General features: G+C 41.7%; 1 protein-coding gene across 5 annotated transcripts in view; it reads right to left on the reverse strand.

The window, feature by feature from the left end:
* ARID1B (AT rich interactive domain 1B (SWI1-like)) overlaps nucleotides 1-25445 on the reverse strand; it is a 302974-nt gene that overhangs the window by 96255 nt on the left and 181274 nt on the right. For all 5 annotated transcript variants that reach the window (XM_010581857.1, XM_010581860.1, XM_010581859.1 and 2 more), the window contains one exon: nucleotides 5899-6142. In XM_010581857.1, coding sequence (XP_010580159.1) covers nucleotides 5899-6142 — 244 coding nt within the window. The remainder of the gene's footprint in view (nucleotides 1-5898; nucleotides 6143-25445) is intronic.

Consider the following 25445-nt stretch of genomic DNA (forward strand, 5'->3'; position numbering starts at 1 on the left):
AAGTATACATCTAAAACTAACAACAAACATACCTGTCAAATCTTGGCAGCTGTGGTTAAGTATATTTGAATTTTGCTATGTGAACCACAGCACATGCATAATTATGCAAAGATTTTAATTGGATTTCAACAGCCATCATGCTCTAGGTGGATCTGTACCAGCACAGGGCTACCAATGACTCACAGAGCTACGAGAAGTGGCCTGCTGTACACGTGCTGCCGCGGCATGCACAGCAGCAGATACCCCGCCGCGCTGACCGTTCAGCAATTGCCAGGTCAGTGAAAACAGGCCTGGCAGGAATCAACAAAGAGGATAAACCAGGTATGGGGCAGAGCACAGCTATGGGGATGTAAGTGCTACAGATCTGGCCGTCTGGGGGAGGTTTACATGAAGCCTTTGTAGGGTCCTCAACGACCCTCAGTGCCATGCTCCTCAGACCCTGCAGGATGTTCACAGTCCATGGGGCAGAAATGTTCGTCACTGTCTTACACTGCAATTAAAAACTGAAACTGCAATGTGTGACAGAGAAATATAAATGTTGATAAACCAGATATTAAGCAACTGAAAACACTTAAAACTAAAACCCCAAAACTACCCCAGAAAATAACCACCAAGGCCATGCTGGTTTTGGTGATTTATTGTTTTTCTATCTGATGTTTAACTTAGGGCTGATGAAAACCAGCAGGTTGATGGTGCTGGAATATGAAACCCTCTGCTGTCAGGAAAACCCAACAGGAGGAACTTGAACAGCATGTCTCAGTCTCACTTCACCTCCTGCACCTGTTCTGGGAATACTGCCTCTGCAGAGAAGGACACCTCCCTGATCTCTCTGGCCAGACTGTGAGTATGATAGCAGTTTTGATAGTGCCTTTTGTAGCACGGGCTCTCCTCAAGAAACTAGCTTGAGACTATTTAGTTATTTCACAAAGCCTTGAGACAACAGATTATTCATCAGTTGTGACCTGGGCTGAATTCTAATAGGTATCACAGGTTAGATGCTCCATCGGCTAGAAACAATGCCTCGAGCTAGAGCGCCTTACAATTTGCTTATTTCTCCTCTTTTCAAAAGACAGAAAAACTCTGAATGTTGTTCAAACCCTTCAAAAGAAAGGGTTTTAAACTACTGCTATGTGAAACATTCACATATTTCATTTGTAAGCATTCTAGATTTGCAAAACTGCTGAATACATGTTTTGTGCACTAGCAGTGATTAAGAACATAGCTACGTCAACGGCATCTTGTGTTTTGTTTTTTCTGGTCTGGATGCCAATGAACAGCATGCATCTTCCTTGCAACAAGCTGTTGCAAGATTTTTGCCTCTACAGAAGCCAAGGGGAAAATATTGATCGATGCGTTAAAATAACCTTTCTAGATGGGGGGATCGTATCCATTTTACAAGGATATAATCCCTTTCCTTGTTTTGCAACTATTTTAGGGTATCTGTAAAACTTCAACAAAAAATAGAGTACTACAAATTCACTTTCATATGGTAGTCTTCTCTCCCTCAAATAATGTTTGAAAAGAGTCCATGCTGTATAACATACCAGTAGTGGTGGTCAATGGAGTAAGCATGTGGAATAGCTCAATCCCAAGCAAAAGGTTTTTCCAAATTCTTGTTTAAAACAAGATCTGTGTGATTCGCTTGTCTTACTGCAGCCACTTCTGGAAACAGTTCAACTTTTGGGCTTCTCCTTTTATAAGGCATGAAAGAAAGCATCACTCCTATTCAGATTTTTGCACTAAAATGTCCTTTTGGACTATGATAGACTAGTGCTCATTTTTTTCTTCTCTCAGCATTTTAGTCACTCTAGACTATCCATACATTGACTAACATGCACACCAAGGCAAGATTTCCTGTTACAGCTCTCTCTGGGCATCCCATTCCCCTCTTGCTGCTTTTTTGCCTGGAGTGCTAGCTGTAATTCTGATGGGTCCTGGATTTCAAGCTAGCTAGCTGATCAATACAGGAGTGGAAGACCTCCAGGTTTGCAGAGAGTAGAGTTGATCACTGAATGGAACACATACATTGACTCATATAATTATCAGAATTAAAAATCTGGGTCTTTTTAATCAGAGGAGGGTGCTAACCACTGGTTAGCATAAATTAAGATGACTGGCAAGAACATTCCAAAGTGAGACTATTCACACAGGGATTTCTTCCTGAAAATTGTAAGTCCAGCTGTATCCAAGCTCCTTGGTGAAAGAAGACATCAATACAATTGTAATAAAAACAACAATGCAGTTGATGCTTACCAGAGTGAAAATAAGCTTGTTTGTTCAGAAAGTAAATGTAACGTATTAAAAGCACAAGTCAAAATACTGATCTATGTGAAAAAAATGCTTTTATGTATTTCTAAAGACAGCATTTGCTATTCATTATTAGCATAGTGTACCCTTCTCTTCTATACAGATAAAAATTGCTGCATAGGTTTAAAAATAATAGAATCTATTAACTTATACAAAATCTGCTTGTCCATCATGGGTTAAGGGATTCCTGGCCTATCAGCAATCTTACACAGAACTCTTAATATTAAAAATTTTTGCTGCTTACGCCGCAAGGGAGAAAGAGCTGACAAAAGCCTTTGGCCATCAAGATCAAAATTGGGGATGGGGAGGGAGAAAGGGGAGTTTAGCTTATTTACATTTTTGCTTTGTTAGTAAACTGGAATGGTTGGAGCAGGAAGGAAAGAAAAAAAAAAAGAGAAAAGTGAAATTAACAGCCACTAAATCTTCTGGCAACAGCAGCGCATTTTGATGATGTGCTGCGTCAGCTTCCACTAATGGTTTAGGGTTGAATCAGGCACAGTTCAAGACCCAAAGCAGTACAGGGCATCACATCTCATTCTTTGGAAGAACACGTACGCTAATTATGGAGATGGCTACAAAATAAAGAGATCAGGATTTCTGGCAAAGCAGAATAACGATCTACTTAACAGGAAATCAGAATGCCACTTTGAATCCCTAAAAATCATAAAAGAGTAGGATTTCAGTCCTGTGATGAATGTGTGTCTGAACGAGAAGTGTTACCATTATGAGAGAAAACCATCTTTCTGAACAAAACCCTCAAAGTTGCTTTTTCTGCTCTTAAGGGTTAATCTCCCTGGTCTACTCCAGTAATGTGAATGGAAACAAAGGCTGTATATGTGTGTGCCACTTACCACACAAAATATCCGTCCAGCATTTCAGAGAGCACAGGAAGGAAATGCCCACTGAGCTAGGGACGTGCCAATGTCAGTGCTGCCTGTGCCAGTCCATTCCCGCGAAATTCGTGGCATGCAGCAGAAAGCAATGCAGGGCGGCAGGCTTGCAGTGGGGTGGGGAGGCAGCTTAAACAGGCAGTGGAAGAGAATCAGCCATTTGGGAGGTTTAATAGGGGGCTGTTTGTTTGTCTGCCCTTTTGATGTTAAATTAGTCTTCAATTTTGTTGCAAGGAAGGAGGCACTGGGAAAAGGATGCTTCTCTTCCAGTAAACCCTGGGAAAGCAACACCTTTATTTTAACAGCCTTCCCACCAAGAACCCCCTGCAACATTTTGGCTTTCCCTAGCCATAGCTATCAGCAACACAACAGCTGCTCATTTCACAATGACTTGCTGGAGAGAGAATGATTGAAAGAGCCAATCTATGTCACATGGAGAAGCTGTGGCACAACATTGCAGGAGGTAATAGGAGAGGAATGAGGTCAGAACAAACAAGGGTAGGGTGAGAACAGAGAGGAAAATAGCAGCGAACAAAATTATTAAAGGTGAGATGCTGTACTACATAATCTATGTTTAAAACCAGCCACAACCTCAACGCTGCAAACAGCCACAGAAATGCAAACAAGCTCTGTGTTACTTTTTCGTAGGGTCTCATGAATATGGCTGATGAAAAAAGCTACCAAAGTCCTAGCAATGAAGCACAATGGTGGGAATACACTTAGATGAAAGCACAGTCTAATTCATAAGGCTTGAAAGCCCCAGCACCCGGCAGCATCCCACTAGTCACAGGGTTTTAAATAGCAGCCTTGCTTGTGTCATTTTGGAGCTTGAGAAACGCAGCAGCAGCAACAGCAGCAACACTACCACAGCTGCCTGCTCCCCTCTGGAGAGCGCTGCATCAGCTCACACCTGGGAGTTCACCTTTAGCAAAAGAGCTGCAGAGACCAGGAGCTCACCCATGCCAGGGGAACAGCGGTGGGCAATTTTGATTTAGCGCCATTCATAAAAATCCTTCCCGAGGAAGAGTTGCTTTTGTGTTACTGCAGCAGACCAGAAAACCACCATGCAAAATGGTGGCATGGTTTGTATGAAGAGACAATACTTTTCCCTAGGTCAGTCACAAAAATGAGCTTTGGGCTCAGCTGAAGTGATGAAGCAACTCTGACCCTGACCTTTGGGCCCACATCCCTTCTATTTTTACCCTGCAGGAATCAATTGGTTTCATAAAAGTTATTACTTTCCCCTACACACCCCATCCTTATCTATCATCGCTACAATAAAGCTATTTTCAAAGTCAAAATGTTCTTTCCCTATTCAGCAATCAGATTGCTAAAATGCCAATCCATTTAGTTACCTGAATCTGACTGTGGGAAAATGTTACCTTTCCAGCTAGGTGGACTATCTGGCTTCACTCAACAATGGGGACAGACTTCTGCACCACGTACTGGGAAATAGCTGTGAATACAAAGCTAGCATACTGCACATAATGCAAATACTCCAGTCCTACTGCTGTCCCCGCTATTCCTGCCCCTCCTGAGCACATGCTGCTGATCAGAGCGGCTGGAGAGGGAAGACTTAACTGCAGGGCACATAGCAGCATTGGGACTCAACGTGCTTGGGCCACATTTAGCACACACCATGCCTGCGTGCACTGAGCTTACTCCCCTTTGCTTGTCTAATTTAACCTCTGTATACAAGCAGGCACATACATTTTACACAGGTACCTTTGTATTGAATACTGACATGCACACTTCTCACTGAATTTTAACCTGCATTTGGTTTACAGCACATTTAATGAAAAGGCATCACTGCTTTTGTTTCTTTTAACTGAGCTCCATGCTGATTTTTTGGGGGTTTTGTCAGCAGCTGGTATTGTCCCTGGGGTAATGTCAGCACTCTCCTACTCTTAGGAATTCCCCTAGTACTCAAAATGTCAGAAAACAGTCAAAAACTTGAGCGTCAGAAAGAGAATAAACTCATCTGAAACACATTGCTGCCTGACCCCCTGCAAGTGACATGCCAGATGGGTGGGGACAAGGTAAGAACTGGAATTAATGCATGCCTTTTTTTTTCTTCTGAGCATCTCAACAGATTTCCAGAAATTTCTAAATGTACATGAATGACTGTGTGTCATACTCTATGCGGCACAAGAGTGCAAGTGGCAAGCATGCCACTGGCATTTCAGTTATTACTGGTGGGGCTGGATTCCTAGTAACTTGTTGACCTTTGCAAATATTAAGAAATAGCTCATACAGTATTCTGTACTCATGTCTAAAATTACATTATCACAATACAGGGTTGGAAAATCTCTGCCTCATCCTGTGTGTCTGAAACCACCATACAAGTCCAAGAGCCAAAACCAAGAAAAACACACAGCAAAACAAAAAAAGGGACCCTGGAAATAATAGAGAGAAATATGTGACAGATAGATGACACACAAACCGAACAAAAATTATGATCAGGTATTCGCATTGGTCGTTGATAAAGACACTTCTCAAACACATTGTGTTTGAGCATTCCGACGGCTTGGCAGCTGAAGTTTAAGTGGAATTTACCCCTGCTTTAACTATGCATTTTTTGCAGAAAAAGGCCCTGAAAATGCAGGATTCTCAGAAAATAAATGCATTTGGAATGCAGAAGTATTTATTTATTTAATAAACCTGTCTATTGGGTTAATTTTGTTTGTTGGAACAAACTTACCTGGAATACTTGCTGGAGAAATGGGACCAGATCTCGACTGGTTGCTTCCAACAGGAGAGCCTACAGGGGAAGGTGATGGGCCCCCAGGGATGCCAGAGAGATGTGGAGAAGCATGAGGGGAGAACGGAGACTGTGCAGGGTTGCTCTGCTCCCCTTGGCTGCTTGTAGAGCCTGATGCGCTAACAGCTGAGCTCAGGGTGGCTTCGGTTCCAGTCGGCAAGTCATCAATGGATCCAGATAAATCCTGAGGAAAAAGGAAAAAAGAACTTAAGTAGTCGTATGAACTAATATTCAAACCACAGGACTCAAGAGCTGGCATGGTGACAAGGTCCATTTGTTTACTTATTGCAGCACATAACTGAGAGGTTGTCTTTAACATTGGTTCATGTACTTAAATGATGGCAGAAAACGAGGATAGTATGTACAATTCTCTGCTTAGTCTCTAATTCTTTCGATGAAAAGAACAAGCAAGGGCAACAAATGAATTGGAACCAAATTCACTCAACATTGAATTTAACCTTTTCCATCTGGATTAAGCTTTCAAAATTAATCCCACAAATTCTGCCTGAGCATACTAAAACTAATGAAAATGATACATCAGTTTCATTTTCACACAGTATTCATTTTGGGGTTTGCTACCGTTACGATCATAGCTTATATACTTCACTCTTTAAACCATCACCAAAACGAGAGAAGAAGGGTGTAAAATAGGCAGTCCTTCTAACACTCACATGCAGCTCCTTCACCTTGCAGAAGAGACAGAAGAAGCCCTACCCTCAGCAGCAGCACAGGACCCGCTGGCCACCTAGGAGCAAGGAAGGCTACTTCTCTATTTCCATCAGATACCAGTGTACAACTTTCAGTTTCTCTTCAATTTCATTTCAATACACTGCTAAACAGTTGCTTCACTTCAGTTCATAACTGCTACATTTTCAATGAGAAATTACCTCCGTAGGTCAAAGCACATCTGAATTCTAACTACGAATATCTGGCCATATTCCCTAAAGATGTAACACAGAGTTATACTGGTCTTTGGATTTGTGGGAGTCATTTGTTTTTTTAAATCGTTGTAAAATCAGGTATGAAAAACCAAGAATGCTGTGACAAAGCAAGTGCATGCCCCTTAACTGTCAGCAAAAATGTTAATTCCTAAGCATCACAGAAAAATCTCATACAAACTGAAAAGTGCAAGGATAGCTGTGCTTCCATGACTATTGGCAAGGCACAAGTTAAGGAGCACATTACCATTTTATTAGCGAATTAAGGCACAAACAAGAGGCAGAGAGCTACCTCACATATAAAACAGGTCATTAAATGACCTTTGAGGCATCCAATAACTGGCATGACAGTGTGTTTTACTTTGGCTGATACTGACTTCGCTTGTCTGGCTCACGCAAGTGGTTGCACCGTACACAACAGGACCAGTCATCTGAGTAGCACAAAAAGAACTGGGCTCTGCCTGAGCTTTGCTTAGGCAGCAAAGCCTTACTGCTGCCTAATTTTCATAACAAAAATTAAAATTATTTTTAGAAGTTACAGAACTTGGATGAAATGCAAAGTGGTGTACTTAGAGTAAGGGTCCTGCCCAATGCTGACTACCTCTGTTAGGAGGGAAGCTCACAGCCAGTCTCTCCTAACAGACAGATAGAGTCAGTCTTCCAAGGCATGGAAAGTGTAGGATTAACAGTTTAAACTCCAATAACATTCATTAGAAGCCCCCTAGAATGCTACATGTTATTCCTCCTAGTGTGTAAAGGTAGTAAATACAACCCACCTGACTTAGCTCTCTGCAGGACACCTTGCAGACCTTATTTCCAATGAATTTCCATGAATACTTCAAGCACAACTCTTACCACAGGTTAATTTTGCTTTGTCTGACAAGCACAAAATTGTATGTGTATTTCATTAGGCATACGAAAAGCAAAAATTAAGTTTGAAACTTCAATCTATGTGCGGAGTCTGCATTCACTCAAGAGTAGAATTCCAAATCCCTACAAATGGAAATTTGATTGTGAAATGGGCAATAAACTATTTTCATTGTTTCTTTTTCAAAACTACTAACTGTAGAAAATGTAAACAAGAAATAACACCGTTTGATACTGTATAGAGCAACGCTAGAGATTTTTCACAGTAGAATGTATTTGGCAAACAGGTAAGCAATTACTGCTTTTCCATATATAATATGTTATTCTTCTAAATGGAATCAAATCGCTGCTGTCGTGATGTGTAACAAATGCTGCAGGAAGTGCTGATAAAACAAATGCTGCTGAAAAGCATATAATAAACTCCTGAAAGCCGAATGTAGCAGAATAGAGCCTATTCTAAGGGAATACAAATTCTGCGTAAAAAACCCGACAGGCACCCGACTGATAGAAGATATAGAAAACACAGGGTTTTCTGTTTAGAGTAACAAAGATTTAAAAAAGGGCATGTGGATTAAAGCTTTCATTTGTTTCAGCAAGCCACAAAGTACTTGAAAAACAAACACGTCAAAATAACGAAAAGCCATGAAGCAGTTTGCACTGCCTGTGATGAAATTATCTGCTGTTCAGAGACCAAAGCAAAATCTGACCGCTCCCCACAGCATCTCCCCAGCTTGCTGAGCGTGCGTGTGGGGAAGAACTTGGGGACAGGAATGAAGTTCACTTTTCCCATCAGGTTACATCTGACTTCTCCAGCCTCCCATGGAGGTGGAGTGACTGACGAGTCCCAGGCATTTTCTCAACTGCCTGCCTTCCAGGGATTTCCTACCAACCTGATGCAACTCCTTCACAAAAGCGGGAAAGAGGAAAGCTTGCATGATGCTAGTCTATTTAAAGAGCGAATCCACGCCACCCTTCCCCAGTACATGCAGAGGGAGCAGCCAGGCAGGCTCAGCACACCCACGGTGCCTTGCACTCCCCACGTGCACTCGGCGTAAGCACTGGCATTTCCTTCCTGGGCTGGGGAACTTTGCAATCGACTCATCTGCCGAGGATGCTACGGTAGCATTCATTCATCAGACCCATCAAGAAAGCTGATAATGAGGTTGCTCTCAGGATGCACGAAAGGCTGTTGCCTATCTAGATGCCTGGGCTGTGCTACACAACCTTTAGCTTGTGTTACAGCAGGCTAAAATGAGAAATATCAGCTGTTCTGCGCAGGGTGGTTTGCAGATCATTACTTTGTATTTTTTTTGTTTAACATACGCTTTGTGGCCTCACCTAGTCTTCTAAGGTAGAAAGCCTGAGTAGGCAAGCAACTGGGAAACTTCCAGCATACAAAGGCTTTAGAAACACCTCTGTTATCCACAAAAGCTAATTGGGAAATTAAAGAGAAGGAGAAGAAAGACTTTATGTGAAGCACCTGGACAGAAAGAGCAGAAGTCGACTTACAGTTCTCCTATTACCAGTATTTTAATGCTTGCTTTTACCTCGGCTTAACAGAACAGTAATGAAGTCATGTGCAATTTCCACATCACAAACATTTATTTATATATAAAATACTGTACATGTACACATTATATACGTAAATTACATGGCTATACTTGCATTTACTTAGCATATCCATATGTAAAGCTATTAAAAAGCCTACTAATAAGAGAAATTCACAGTGGTTTGAGCATACAGCCTAGTTAACAAAGAAGCTCTGTAACTAATACTCCTCTAGAGGACAATTTAGTCAGCAGGGCACCAACTCTATTCTTCTTTTATAAGTACTATCAGATCTATGATGCCTGTAAAGAACAGAGAGACCTTACTTACTGCATCTCATTCAAACCAAGGCACCTTCAAGCTACAGTGCTTCCATTTATCTTGTTGGAAAGTTGGCAGGTTAGGTAATTGCTGGGATGCTTTTAAGGGGCTGAAGTCCCCGTACCCTAAGGCATGCCTTAAATTTTGCCTCTTTTCAGAGGCTTTTTCTGGAAAGCACTCGTTTCTTCCAGTAAAATGTAGCAAGTCTAGAATTACCAGAAATGTCTTGTTTCTTGTAGATCTGTTTCTTGTAGAGTAATCTTATTATTCTTGTCTATGGTATTGGTATGACTATATTTTCAAATGTGGCACCAAATCTAAGAAAAAATGAAGGACAAAATAATTGTTCCCCCCGCCACAAATCCCTATCACAGTTCTGTATTCTCTATGTCAGCTTTACATCCTGTATTATTCAGGACATCCCAGCCAGCTTTCAAAGTTCATTTCCAGATAATACCTTGATTACAAACTGAAATGTCCCTGTGCGGGATTTATCTCTTTTAGCAAAGTGTTTTATCTCCAACTATCTTCACTTCTAGCCTCACCTTCCACCCATGCACAACCTTTATTCTTGTCCGTCTGACAAGTACAAGAACTAAAATGAACAGCATCACATTGTGCTTAGGATTATAATGTTATGCCTTCCTGGTGGTACGATCTTATCAGACTGACAGGAGAGACACTCTTTAAACAGCACACCAATTTACTATTGCAATGCAGCCAGCAAGGGATAGACGTAAGTAAACTGCTTATATAGAGCCAGGAAACCCAAAGTTACTTAGAAAGAGAGCACAAGGAAAAAAAATACAAACACCCATATATAATATAATAACATTAACTTACTCAAGGAATACACCTAGCTCCAATAAAGAGCAAAAAGGAAACTACAGCAACTCAGTAACACCACAGCAATTTTACACACAGGAGTATGACAGGATTAGAGCATTAACCACGGAGCAAAAATTTACACCACAAACACTTCACGCAGTTGCTGGTTTTGCTCAAGAGTGTCTCAGTAGACATAAGCCAAAATTTTACTAAAGGGATCCCTTGCTAAATACTTACAGCTAAAAATTGATGAACGCCTTCTCTGACGTCAGTAAGAAGGGAAAGTGTGGAGCACCTTCCTAACTGAGCTCCTATGCCGCTAAATTACACCCTATGTTCACTGACAGGTACTGTAGTTAGGGACTCTCTTGCAGGGATTGTGCAGAGCATATACAACCCGGGATTTATTTAAACTTCCCAACTACTGCCTATTGGTTCCTTTATACTCAGGGAGTAGAAGAAAAGCAGAGGTATTCTGTAGATATTAAAATTAAACACACACAAAACCTCCCGGTCTCCGAGAAGCTGAAAATCCCAGACTCTACCCTACCATCCGTTTTGCTAGCACGAATCCCAGCGCTACGCATAGGGAACTGCAGCAACCGACTGGCTGCAGGATCAAAGCCCTGTTCACTTCATTCAGGCCTTCCTACAGTATTTTTATTAGGATGGAGGATGGTGCTGCTCAAAAGGCAGGATCCTGCATGAAATATCCATCTCCTTAACACGAATCACCGCTTTAGAAGTAAAATTATATATACACACAAACATATTTTACATGTAAGTATGTAAATATATATTCAAGCAGACATACTCTCTGCTATTGTTTTGGAGCCATGGGGGATTATGAACAATATGCTCTGTAATTGAGATTAACTTTGAACAAATTATTTGGCTGACAAACACACATACGCACACAAAGGGAAAACCCACAATAGCTCTATTTAAATTTCAAGATATTTGTAAGACCTCTTTTCATCACAAAGCAGCCTATAATAGCATGTTTCAAGAAGTCTTCCAAAGGCCCTGCTGGTCACATTGTCGAGCAGCGAGCGAGCTAACAGCCTCCCATCGCCTGCGCAACCAGTAAAACACATGGGCACAGCAACGATGGGGACCACAAGGAAAATCCTTCCATTCTCAAAGGCTGCGACCCCCTACATGGGTGTCTTCCTTCCATGCCAGCTACATTGCGACCCTCAACTAAGCACACCAAACATACCTAATGCAAATCCCTAAAAAATTCTTCTTTAACAGGAGCCTGCAAGGCTGCTGTTACATTTTTTGCCAAAGTGCCTTTTACACCCCTTACTGAAATTAATTCGGGGACGGAAAACAAGGTTCATTCTCTGAATCCTGTTAATTCAACGTTTGAGGAAGGAAAAGTAGACAAGATCACTTCCATTTCAAACACCTCCTTGAAGAAAAAGCTCAATTTTTATTGATGGGCACAATTCTGCCTCAAAACATGCTATTTTAAGAAGGATTTGTTTCATACTAAAAACTTACTTGCAAGACAAACCCAAACTTTGACAATAGTTGGGTAGAAGTACTTTTTAGTTAGTCGTGGTACTTGTCAGTCTTGCTTTATTCCACTTACTAGATATTTTAGTGTTTTTAACCAAATTTTTAACTTTAACCTCTATCTGGTAAACTATTCATGCAACACTCTAGATGAAGGAAATTCTCAGTATATGATAAGACCACTAGCTTCTTCCACTAAGTTTAGTGACAAAGCACCACTTGCTGGGGAAACACATTCCCTTCATTCTGCAGAACTCACATGCTTCCCAAAATATCTCAAGTTACTGAACTGTGTTGCAAGGGCTCCCATCAGTATCAAACACTTTCTCTGAGAAGTTATACAGGAAGTCCCTGAGGATGCAAAATCTTGTTCCCAAAAGCCCTATACTCACTCAAGCGACAAGAAAAAGCGTAAGCACACAATGCACTGCCAGTGCTCTGCCTGCCGTCTTTTCAACCTATGGGATCCTGGAATTAACATCAGTCTTCCAGAAATTATCTACAAAAAGCCAACTTGGAAAAACAGACTCAAGTCACAGCTTACTACCTAATCGCTAAGCAAATTACTGTTTTGGACAGTTCTTACTAATAATTTGGATATGAAATTCATTCCCAGTCTTAAAAAATCCCCCTGATGAAAAGAGCACAGAAAACATTCTTTCTAAGGAAAGTGTTAGTCCTAATAAGTAAATACCTGCTGAGAATGGGGAAAAAGCAAAGGAAGGTTTGCTTTTTTGTTTTTTTCAAACAGGTTCACTAAAGCTGGTATGAATTTTGCTGCTGACTTTAACTGACTTGGGTTTTCTCCAAACACTCAATTAATGGGAATGTTTCATCTGCCAAATATAAGGGACCTTAAGCGGACTCGCTGCAAAGTCAGAACCAAACAAATAATCATACCTTCCGCCCCTCTGCCTTCTCCTCTTTTAGGTAACTCTTGGTCCTACAATATGAACACCAAAGTGTACATGATGAGTTGGTGCAGAGTGTCACTGGCTCAGATCTCATATTAAGGACCTGAACTGTTAGGACTACGCAGACTGCGCAGGAAAGGCTGTGGCTGAAGGCACACCTCCTTGCACGCGTGCCTGCAGGCTTGTGCTTTCATGGACAGTGAACACCACTGAGACAGCACAGCCTGCGAGGGTCAGGAGATGCAACCGGCCTTCCTGGCTGCCTAGGCAGGACTGCCACCCTAAAGAGGAATACGATTTTGTTCTGCTGAATATGGCACCCTACTGTAGCATTCAATTCCCAGTTCATTTAAAGAAAGAATAATTTCTTACTACATTTGTTTAACAAGCAAAGGATCCGTGTTTGTAAGACAACCTTAACTAAAAATAAAAATTGTTGACCTGTGGATACAGGTGTCCAAGAACAGAACATGATATGCCTGTATCTGTCATGACAGAGGATGAGAAGACATTGCTATGATGGATATAGTCACACTTCTGTGCCTACACTGATCCATGATGGGATCTTATTTGCTTGTCCAGACAAGAGGTTTACAGCAAAAACAACTTAGGGCAATTAGAAATTCAAAACTGACACCGTAGCTTTGAGGCACCAGACGAAAGCCCAGACAACTGCACACCTCCCTGCCTGTACTGAGTGCCACTCATTACCGGGTCTGCAGCTCCCTGACAGTTAATGGGAAGGGGGCTCCTGAGGTCTCCAGCTGCATCAAGAAATCTCCTAATGGCATAAAAAAAGTCACTAGTTTACAAACATCGACCCCTGTGTATGAAACAATAAATACTAATGACCCATGTGCTATCAAAACAAGTTGACAAAGTCTAACAAGGACTGTAAACAGGTAAGACACACAGCTTGTCTGACAACAATACTTTTTAATATAAAAAATAAACAGTAAATCTCCAAAACAGAAAAACAGTAACACAGCATCTCTCAAGATATGAACTTCACTCTTTATCTCTGAAGCAGAATGCTTAGCACGTAGAATTTCGGGAAATAAAATCTAAAAACAAAAAGCAACAAACCCTTAGGAGCCATTTGTTTCTTCAGTATTGTAGCAAAGAAAAATTCTCAGCCAACAACTCTTGTAGCTACAGCATCAGCTACTTATCATCAATAAATCATCAACATTTAAAACAACCAAATCAATGAAAACCACAACAAATTGCCCCTATGAAGAAGAAAGAAAAGTTGTGTTTGCATAATGGCAACCTACTAAAATTTAGTCGTACTTACACTATTTCCCATCCATAGTTTCCTCAGTGCCTATCTTAGCCATCCCCAAACATGAAATCCCTTCTGTTAAACTTAAGGTTTTTTTCATATAAAGAACAATGAGGTGAGACATAACAACTTCCTCCTTTTGTATCTCTTTGGATTACAACCATTTTCTAGATCATGTAGCCTACAGCTACCTGCCCAGGGAGATGACAGACTAAACTGGCAGGATAAAACAGAGACGAAGCTGACTGAAGGAAAACATGCACTTATCCAGAAACTTTCAGGCTCTCTGGAGCTTGTTATTTTGGGCATCACTACCCTTCTCCCTCTCTGCAGCAAGCTTTGACTTTGAAGAGACACCGGGCTACTTCCCTGCTTGCCAACCCAGCCTACTTTCCTAGCTGTGCTCCTGGCCATGCTGAACCCAGCATCAGAAAGCCACAAGGAAAACACCATGTGCCTGCTATTCCCCCTCCCATTACCTACTTGTTCTACTTTCACAGCTGATGTAGAAAGAAATCAGACCAAGTAAGCAAGGAGAGGAGTACTGAATCACAAGAAAGACAAACATGGATTTGAGCAAAAGCATGAGAAAGAATGAGACATTACCAAAAGAACATATGAGTGAGTAGATCTGAAAGAGATGTAAAATTTTAGCAGGAGCAGTGGCAATACACGTTAGAAATTACTGCTTACTCCTTTTCCATTTACTCTGGCTACCATACTTCTAGAAACTTGCAGTACATGCAGTTGGACATAGGCCATCTACCTTGAGACTACATCTTCAAAAACCTGAGATTTTGCAGGTGTGGCTCAAGTAAAAAGGAGCAAACACCACTTCAGAATACCATAACATGAAATGTGGTAAAATTCACACCATGTCTATCCTGCAGTATGCCCACATGTGATGGCAGTGCAGATTCTCAATAGGTCTATGCAGGGTAGCTCACGTAGCAGAAGCTCTTTTAACATGACCACACAACCTCACACAGCCTAATGTACCTTACTGTTTACTACTACAGACATAGCCTGAGTCACAACACATCTGTTTTGCAATTATAAATCAAGATCTTTCCACATGTGCTTCTCAGACTATCCCACATTGCATTCAGAAGGCATTAGCCACACTGTTAAAAAGTTTGGACCTACGATACTATCTGATTTGGAGACTGCAATTGAGAGAACAGAAAAGTGTTGGTCCAACAATCAATTGCCCACTGATCACTGAATGCAGATCTTTTCATCCCACAGTAAATTAGGCAAGTTGATAACAAGTGAGTTGTTCCGATAGCCATAGGCTACCTATGTGTGGACCACGATAAAGGGATTAAACAACTGATGACCCTATACACCTGTATGCTCAAGGTTTAAAAGCTCTTCATCTACAGCACTTGCCTTTTTTTTTTTTTGCATATTAATACCCTTTGTAGAGTTATGGTTTGATAAAAAGGATGTCCCAGCAGCTTACTGTGGGAATAAGGATCTACAAAACATAGTTCTTCATTAGCTTAGGGCTTGTGCATGCATCATACCGTGTCTCTTTCTTCTCTCTCCCACAACACCCTGTAACCAAATACCACAATTCAATGAGATGGTAAATAAGCCACAGATACATCTTAAACTTCAAAAACGCAGGTGTGCCAGTAAATTCCCATCACTTCCTCTTGAATCAGAAGCTGAAAGGAGCAGAAAAACATATACACCAAAAAAGAGCAATAAATGTTAGAAAGGCTTCCTTGCCTAAGAGAACAATATAATTAATTAATTAATTAATTCTTATTTAACAAAACTGGAACAAACTGCATATGCAGTGTTATATTAGGGTATCAGGCAGAAATGAGTGTCATAGTGTTTACTGCAGTAAATTCAGCTTAATTTGCCACTCCAGTCTCATTCTCTCAGCATCATGCAAGAATCTCTCATCCTCCTCCCTCTTTGTTTCTCTTTCCTTTTTCTGAGCCCAACGTGACCCCAGTGGCACGTAGTTTGACAACCAGTAAAGCACAAACGAACGGGGCTGTGATCACTCTGACTCTGCTTTACTCCACACCCCCCACCATGCACACAAACTGCTTACTCCTTTCTGAGGTTTATGAGCCACAGCAGCAAAACCAAACAATTACACTTCAAGAACTGTTCACTCAGCCCTTCCCACCTCTTCATTTTCCAGTAACCTGGGAAAAGGTTGGGAAATGAAATCCAAGATGGCAATAAAGCAGAAAATAAACTTTCAGATTGTTTCTCACACATGCCAGCTAGAACCAGATTCCCTCACCACCCCAAGTTCTGGAATTCACATCTCCTCACAGTAATTCAGTGCTGGTTGGGCACGCTATTGTGCAAAATAATTGAGCGGCAAGGGAATGCGGTATTTTGAGATGATACGACTTTAACAGACTTGTGTAGAACTCACACTTCACAAACCTCTATATAAAGTTCAAAAGGCTTTTGAAATCCTAGAAAAGTGTCTCTGCCTCAGATTTCTTTTGAAATAATGTCTTGATTACCCTAGTAGGAAGGATAACTTGTAGTGCTTCAATTAAGCTTTAAGAAAAAATTCTGAAAGGCCAATACCCTCCCCTGTCTACTGCTAAGCATGCTGTCCCAGCCACAGCTTACAAACTTTGCTTTTGGGGTGGGAAGAGGTATCCTGAGGCTAAGATAATGACACGGTTGTCCTGATCACTGAGTGCATTAAGATAATATTTATCCAATAGGTTCATAATTTTAGGTGCGCTCCAGAAAACCAACAAATGAGGAGAAATGTGGAAGAGTCACTACGGAAGTGTTAAACCATGTAGACTATGCAATCTACAGAAAAAGCAATATACCAGTTACTACTGTTCTTTAATTAATATATCATAGAAAGGAAAGATATCCATGGTAAATTGCGAAAGCCAGGTTTTGTGAGTTTTTGAGTGCCTGACCATGCTTCAAAGTGGCAGCTTTTTCTTGTCATAGAGAAGACAGGGAGTCCCGAGATCTTTTAGATAAAGCTTTCAGTACCTTGTTCTTCCAAATTTTTCCTTGACTTGAAGGGAGGAGGTTGGTATTGCACAGAACTACCAATTCAACATTACGCTAATAAAAATGCTCTGAAAAAATTCTAAAAAAGCACGGGTAGGATGTTTAGCATACAGCAGTTGTGATCAGCAAAAACGCGGCTGCTGCTCCATGGACCACAACAGGTAGACATTTAGTGGTGCCTTCCTGAGCAGGGCGCTCCCGTCTGCCCTCTTGTACGATGGCGCTCTACCCAGCCCTGCACCCGAGGTGCCAACTGTCCTTCCCCAACACTTGCCAAGCTACGTCCCTGCTGTGGCTCCCTCTAGCAAGCACCACTGCAGTACCACAGCCCACAGAGACTGTGCATTTGGAAGCCACTTGTATGAAACATTTGGAAGCAGAGTAAAAGAGAACTTTTTTCCCCACTGATCTCTATTCTAGTTGCACTGAATTTCGAGTGTGTTCATATGTGGTCTGAAAAAACATCAGGTAACGTGACAGAGGTGGAAAAAAAGGGGTGCAGCTGGAAGCTTCTTTGAAAGAGGGTCTGCCAGGATCTTGTAAGGCAGTGATCCTTTGCCGTCCCCTCCTGCTGGTGCTGTTCCCCCGTGGAAACCCCATGTCACATGCAGCAGCCTGAGGAACTGCAGTGCTTGTCAATGGCTGCATCCTGGTCCTTGCAAGATGAAGCAAAGAGAGACTTCAGCCCTGACAGACCTTCAGGTGCAGCCCTACCTATTGCTAATTCTTCAGCCTTCAAATCTGTGTCTGAGCTACATAACACATCTTAGGGAGCAGGGCTGAGAGGTCTTCTGAGCAATGTGTGTGGTAGAAAAGACAGGAAAACAGCCACCTGTGTCAAGGCATGGTTTGCAAGAGCTACAGCTCGAGAAAAATATGGTTCTTAACTGGATGAAAGTTTTGCTGCATGGCTTGTAAGGTCGTTGTTGCTTTGCTGCAGTGTTGCCTGACCACTTGTCCCAGTCTCCCGTTTGCAGTCTTCTACACTGAATACTACAAATAAGGCCAGTCTTTATACACTGTGGTCTTTCTTTAAGAAAAACCCTACCTATCTCACAACTTCTAAGAAGATCTACCTGATGAAACTATCAAACCAAAGCTCATTTCATCCTTTGAGTTACTCATTAGACAGACCACCAAAAATGAGGAAAAAAAACCAAATCAGTAAGTTGGGATCTTCGAAAAGTCCAAAAATACTTCTGAAGGGTGCTTGTCAGAACAAACAAACATACCAAAGGAACAAACAGCCTTAGAATTAAGTAAAGAAATAAAGGGAAAAACATATGAAAATTTCAACAACCATGCCAATCTGTTGCGAGCTGTACCCGTGCCAGTGAGCGGCCTCAGGGCGCCGTAGGATTCCTCAGCGCAGTGCCAAGCTCCAGCAATATTGTTATGGTTAGAGAGGAATTTCTCACAAGAGCTAACAAAGGCAGAAGGTCATAAATAAACACAGCAGGATCGCCTTGTCAGTTCTCATTATTAGCGCTGCAGGCACTTGCTTTTCTATGGGCTGCTCACAGGTTCATTTAAGTGTAAGAGCTCCTCCTCAGAATTTCACATGCTCATAAATAAAGACAACATTTCTTAAGAAAGACAGGCACACCTAAGTTATTTTTTATTATTATTTTTCATGCACACAGGGGCACATGTGCATGAGCAGCTTGTGCTGTCTGTAGCCTCCCTGTCCATAAGCACCCATGCATGCTTCCTGCACTGGCCAAAAGCTTACAGGCAGCTAACCCAGAGCTGCAACATCCTTCTATGTTGCCTTCCGTTACACTGCGCAGGCCTCTATCAGGCTGTGGTCATAATGAATGAGGGGAGCCTTCCTACTGTAATAATGGTCACCAGGATTACATCTGGGCAGGAAATGAGGCTGAGCTCCTAAACTGATCCTGACATGCATTATACAACTAGGAAAAGCACAGCTGTGTGATCATTATTGCAATTATAAAATGACATTTAGTGCTAACTTACTTTTGTTACTGAATTTTGAACGGAGAGAAAGCAGTACCAGTAACTCTAGGGGTACAAATATGCCAAGAAGGGAGAGTAAAGTTCTTAAGATCTCAATTGCTGGTTCTTCATCTCCTGTCAGAAGTTAACAAACAGCCAAGTGAAAACACCTTACCTCTCCCATACACATACCCACCTATCTATCTATATTCATACCTACAAAAATGAGTGAAAAGTGAGCTCTGTGTAAAACCAGATGCAGTTTAAATCATTAATACTATCATGTAGCGTATATTGATTTCAAGTTGCATATGTAGTGTTTTTAAGAATACTAGGGGAAATGCAGAGATCAGCAATGCTATCTCTAGAGTATTTTTATTTTCTATTTATTACTCTGGAATAAAAATATGTAAAGACGTGAAGAAAGCTCAAATGTTCATGACCTTGGAAACACCACCATTAACAAGCCTTATGTTATACAGGGGATACCAGGGGATGCCCAGCAGTGGGAAGAACACTGCTTGGTCACCATCCCTTCCAACATGAGAGAGGTAGTGGAGAACATAATTACTCACCTGCCAAAAAAACCGAAACCACTGCTCCCTCCTGTGAGCTGTACTGAACACCGATGTACTGGTACATTAAACGGTTTTGTCTATCTTTCTAGTGGGCTAAAATGTGACCAACATTATCGTTGCTGTAATCTATGCTATCTTGAATTCTCAGCTTTTAAAGCAGATTTCATGACTGACAGGCAAAGGCCCTGGTGCCTTGTATGCTTTCTGTGAGAAGCTCGGGAAAATAATTTTCCTTCCAGTTTGCTTCCTATCCCATCACCTGCTATCAAAGGAAGTCGGGTTGTTAGTCCTGATGCGCTACAGCGGAAAAACCATGTTCAAAGAACTGTTTCTCTCAGCTGCACAGCACTTCATTACACACCATTCATCATTATCAACATCAGGAGTTGCTGGAACAGCCCTTGTGAATGAAAAATCTCCCTATTTAGCTTTTAGAGGCTGCCAGCCCGCTCCCTTTTGCCTCCGTGCTCAGGCTGGCCTTGCTCTTCAGGCAGCGGGCCGGGGGCCATGCTGTGCGGGCCTCCTCAACACAGCCCAGCCCGAGAGGAGGACAGCAGCCTCTCCCTTCCACCAGCCGGTACGCACCGAGCCGTTCTCCGAACTGCTGACCCTGTTAAGCTGGCCTCTACCAGACACAACACCGAAGGTGCTAGGGAAGCCGCTTGCTTTCTGCACACCAGTGATGGTGTGCCCCTCGGCTCCAGCCTGCTTGAGAGGAAAGAGCTGCTGGAAGTGGAAGGAGCTGGAGTAAAGGATAACAGCTTCCAGCTGGTCAGTTCCTCGGTCTCCCTCTCTCAGTAGGCAAGGTGCCATCAGGGCATGGGGCGGGCTGTAATCCTCTCTGGAAGCACAGAAACGGAGATGCTTCTCTGTGCCGAGTCTCCCCGACTCCCCGCCATCTTGCTTTGGGCCTCCAGCACCTGCACTGGCGCCATCTCGGCAGGTGGCTCCTTCGCCAACCCTGCCAACCTGCTGCCGCGCACCTGCACGTCCAGCTGTGGGGCAGAGACCCACAGCGCTGCCGGCAGCGAGGAGCTCAGCACAGCGGGGCCCGAGAGCCTCACCCACAAACGAGCAGGTTTTCTGCTGCCAGCGTGTTCGGGGCTGCGCAGCCTCAAAAGATGGCGTCCTCGCCGCAGGCGGCACACAAACCCACCGGACACCCCGCAGAAAGGGAATTTTTGCCTGATAAAATACAATTTATCTCTTACTCGGTCAGATTTTCTCTCTTCCTTCTTACCAACAAGTCATCATAATTACAAGAACCCTCCAGAAAATGAATGTGTAAACTAGGGTGGGGGCGGGGAGGAAAAAAAAGGCCCATAATAAACTATATTCAAAGGATAAATGCACGAAACTTAACATTTTTATTCCTCCTTACCCACAGAGCAAGATATAGGAGAACCAAACTGGAAGACAGCCTGCTTTGTGAATCGCAAGCCATGAAGTAGGCCATCTGCGGTCTAGCACAGTTCTCCTCGCATGATCTGTCCCTCTGCAGCTGGAGATGGTGAATAGTTTCATGTTGACTTCTGATATCTCCGTGTCTTCTTGACTTGTGGATCTCAAGTACGGGTATTTCTGAGAGTAGGATACCCCAGTCAAAGTAGTACTTACCTGTTTTTTTTCTTATTAGTATTTTAAAAACATTTACCTATCAGACATGTTGCAATTAATTTATCTTCCCTGATCAAAACACATTTACTCTGTAGAAATACTCCTCTGCTACCGATTCCAAAAGAAGAGCTGGGTTTCAGCCCACTCACTCAAACATGCACTTGTATTAATTCTTGCATCTCGTTAATTATTTCAGAAGGGAAGAATTCATTACACAAGTCAGAAAGCGACTTAAATCTGCTAGGTGCTGTGTGCTATGAATGGTGGTGGATGGAGCTGAGGAGAAGGATGTTTCTAAAGGGGTCTCTGCAGCACTTTGAAGTCGCAGTGAAAACAACTTCAGGTTTCACAGACTCATCTCTTTTTTTCTTCTGTTTTTTTGGTTTTTTTTTTTAGTACAATCTGTTTTGTTCTTCAGTGTTTGTGGTCATATTTCAGTAGCATGACACCTATGGCTTTTTGGCATTTTTCATATCTTAAACTTATTTCACATGCTTACACACTTGGAATTTTATAAAATATTATAAAATGTTTCAAGGGCTTCAGATTTCTAAATTAAATCATCAAATACTTTCTCATATTCAGTAGTATATTTCATTGGCATAGATGCACCACTGTGGAGTTTTTCCTCTAGGAGCAGGAAATATTTATTTTATACAGTCTGAAAAAGGTCATTTTACATTTTTTAAGAGTGTGAAAAAATTATGCAAAGAACAGTTGAGGAAGGGAAAAAAGACCATGAGGTATATTTCTCATAAGAATTATGGAGGTATTTTCTTGTTACAAAATATCATTTGTTATTTTTCAATCAAAGAAAACTGCAAGGAAAGACTAAAAAGGTTGAACCAACTACTCTAAAAAATTATGAATGTGCCAAAAGATTACAAATAGCACGTTAATGTCAGAATGTTGGCTCCCGTTCACTTCTCAGGATTTTAATTTTGCTTTTTAAAGGGAGAAAAGAGGACAGAAACAGAGAAGGCGTCATTAGACAAAATCCATCCTGCCTAGCCTTAATTTTTTAAGCTGAAAACCCCAAACTGTGTCCATGATCTGTATCAGTTTGTACCTGACCACTTCAGCCGTCCCTGACACTTGACCTGCTTCCGAAAAGCAAGAAGTCCAATTTAAGTTGACGGTCCTACAGGGAGGTAATGGTTTGACCCTTGGTCCCTCCACCGCAACCGTTCCAATTCTCTAATGATTTCCCTGCAGGGTTCATTTACCAGTTCTGGGTCAAAGACCAGCGCATCCACGAAGGCAAGGGGCAGCACAAGCACTGCATGATGGATTTGAAAATAAGTGCATCATAAAGGAAACCTCCATCAATTAGGGATGGCCTTTGAATTCGAAACAAAAGGAAGCAAAGTGCAAATCATAATGTCTACTCTGTTCACTTTAGCAGCACACAGATACATATGTTAAGAGATGTATTCTAGCCTAGGTGCAGAACTAGCAATCATCCTTGACAGGACAAGGGGTAATGGCTTTAAACTGAAAGAGGGTAGATTTAGATTAGACGAAAGGAAGAAGTTCTTTACTATGAAGGTGGTGAGACACTGGAACAGGTTGCCCAGAGACGGTGTGGATGTCCCATCCCTGGAAGTGTTCTTGGTGAGGTTGGATGGGGCTTTGAACAACCTGGTCTAGTGGAAGGTGTCCCCCTCCCATAGCAGGGGGGTCGGAACTAGATGATCTTTAAGGTCCCTTCCAACCCAAACCATTCTGTCACTCTAGATCCTAGGACAAACAGTCCCCATCCATCCTCAGAGAGATGGCCTTTCACTCACTCTGAGCAACTGGGAAGCCGAAGGGATCCACTATTTGATTCCAAGCAAGATGTTGGTACATCTTAGTACTTTTAATATTATATGCATCATAACTCTAACCAGAAATATTAGGACCTACTGTAACTAAGAAGTAAAAGATTATCCTGATCCACTTTTACTTCTTGGAATCTGTGCCTTAATTTACCTTTACAGGGAACAGCAAAATTATCAGTTACAAGTACTGCTTTTCCATCGACCCATTGCCAGGCATATATTAAAGCAGACGCAAATTTCCTTTATTTTTCCAGTGGTCCTCAACAATGAAATGCACTATGTGCTTTTTTGGAAAGAAAAGTACGAGGAAGTATATTTAGTAGTACAGAAGGAGATGCAGTAAGGGCATAAAAATATCAACACTGAAGAAAACAAAAGATACCCTGTGCTTGTTCCTAGTGAAAGATGGACGGGAAAAAAGAATTATGCCCCTTATTCCCAGCAAACATGCAAATTAAAAAAAAGTAATACAAGAATGCTAAAAGTAACTCTTAAGAAGGTCTCCGCTTTCCTGCATGAAGCGACCAGGCAAGGCCATGTTAACAGCTCAGCTGATGCTAGTCTTCAGAAGCCATGGCTAGTGGTCACTGAGCTCTCATCTAGTGAATTCAGGTTAGTTCTAACAACTAAGGAGGGTGGCTATATCGACACATGCAACTCTTTCGGTGCTACGGTCATAAGACCAGGAAAATTAAAAAATGGAAGAAATCCTACTGTGACAAATTATCTTCTTCTTATATTATGCTTTCAATACATCTAGGTTTCCCTTCCCTAACCATTTTCAAAGGACAGGGAAAAACTGCTTATCCGACATTCAAAATATGTTTGTTATCACGTCCCTTGCCAAGGCATCTCAAAATTAATAGTGACTGAGATCCTGTAAAAATACTCTAATTTTCCAAGAGTTCAAGAAGCCTGAAAAGAAGGGACTTCTTCATAGTGCTTCAAAATCAGCACCTGAATATTGTAACTTGTCTCTGAAACTTTTGATTGCCTGTATGCACAAGTATCACTCTCTCTCTCCAATATTCTGCCCAATACTAATATGTGTGTATTATTTTCCAGCACAAGAGGCATATAAATCTATATTCTGGATAAAACAGAGAGAAAGAAAAAAAAGCCCCCAAAACCTTTCTAATGTGACTTTCTCCAACAATAAATGTTGGGGAGGGGCAGGGGGGAGAAGAGTATCATCAGTAAGACTGAGAACAGCTAAATTTAAACAGGGAGCAGAGAGAAAAAATGGTAATGAAAACACTGTGATAGCCAAACCTTTTAAAGCACCTTTTCTTCACAAATTCACTATTTAAAAGCTATGTAAAACCCCCATTATTGAGTCCATCAAGCTTGCTGACCTTGAATCTCGTGAATTACCTCCCGAAGCCTTTAGTATTCTCACTTCTATTTTGGCAAAAGTGAGGAATGGGCAACAACCCCCGTGATTTGATTGAACACCGTTTGTCTATGCAATCAGGCTGGCTGAGAATAAGTTCTTGCTGCCAACCACACCATATGTGACAGGAAAACTTTTGTTAACAAAAACCATATTGATGTACTTGTTAACGACTTGAACACCCCAGTAACTGAATTTAAACCAGTTAACTATTCACGAAGGCTTCATCAGCCCACCTCCTTCATCTCCTCTACCCCTGCATTATTTCAAAGCAACTGGAAAAGTTTTACACCACCACAACCCTTTCACCATTAAGTGAGCTCAGGAAGCCTAGCATTTGAGCAGCTCATTTGAAGCGCTCTTAACAGTGTTTTTGAAAGAACAAAGCAGTTTTATAACTCTCTCTATACAAACAGAAGGCACTTATCTGAAAGCTTCTCTTATTTTCAGTCCATCAATAAGTGACACCGGTACGCTACAACTGGCTACCACCATGGAGACAAAGTCTGTCTGTCCCTGACCTCATAGGGATCAATCACAATATTTCTCTGTTTTGGTTTTCTTCATTAAGAGGGTTCAAGGAAAGAAACAAAGGCCCCCAAAGCACTCAAGCCCCAGTACAAAAATTGTTTTAACACAGAGGTTTTTCTATTTCCTCATCAGCAACATTATTTCAAAGCTGAATTACTGAAAGTATGCAATTACAGAAAGATGGTTTTCAGTAATTTTTTTTGTAGTAAGTCTTCAATTTCTTTTCCCTTATTTTTCATCAATTACATTTAATTTTCCTGTGGGTCAACACAAGGGAGCTGACAATAAAAGCCTGATGCAGCAAACCTTTCCAGAGGCCCCTAAGCCAACTGATTTC

This window comes from Haliaeetus leucocephalus, unplaced genomic scaffold, assembly GCF_000737465.1.
Source record: "Haliaeetus leucocephalus isolate CR32 unplaced genomic scaffold, Haliaeetus_leucocephalus-4.0 Scaffold819, whole genome shotgun sequence".
NCBI lineage: Eukaryota > Metazoa > Chordata > Aves > Accipitriformes > Accipitridae > Haliaeetus > Haliaeetus leucocephalus.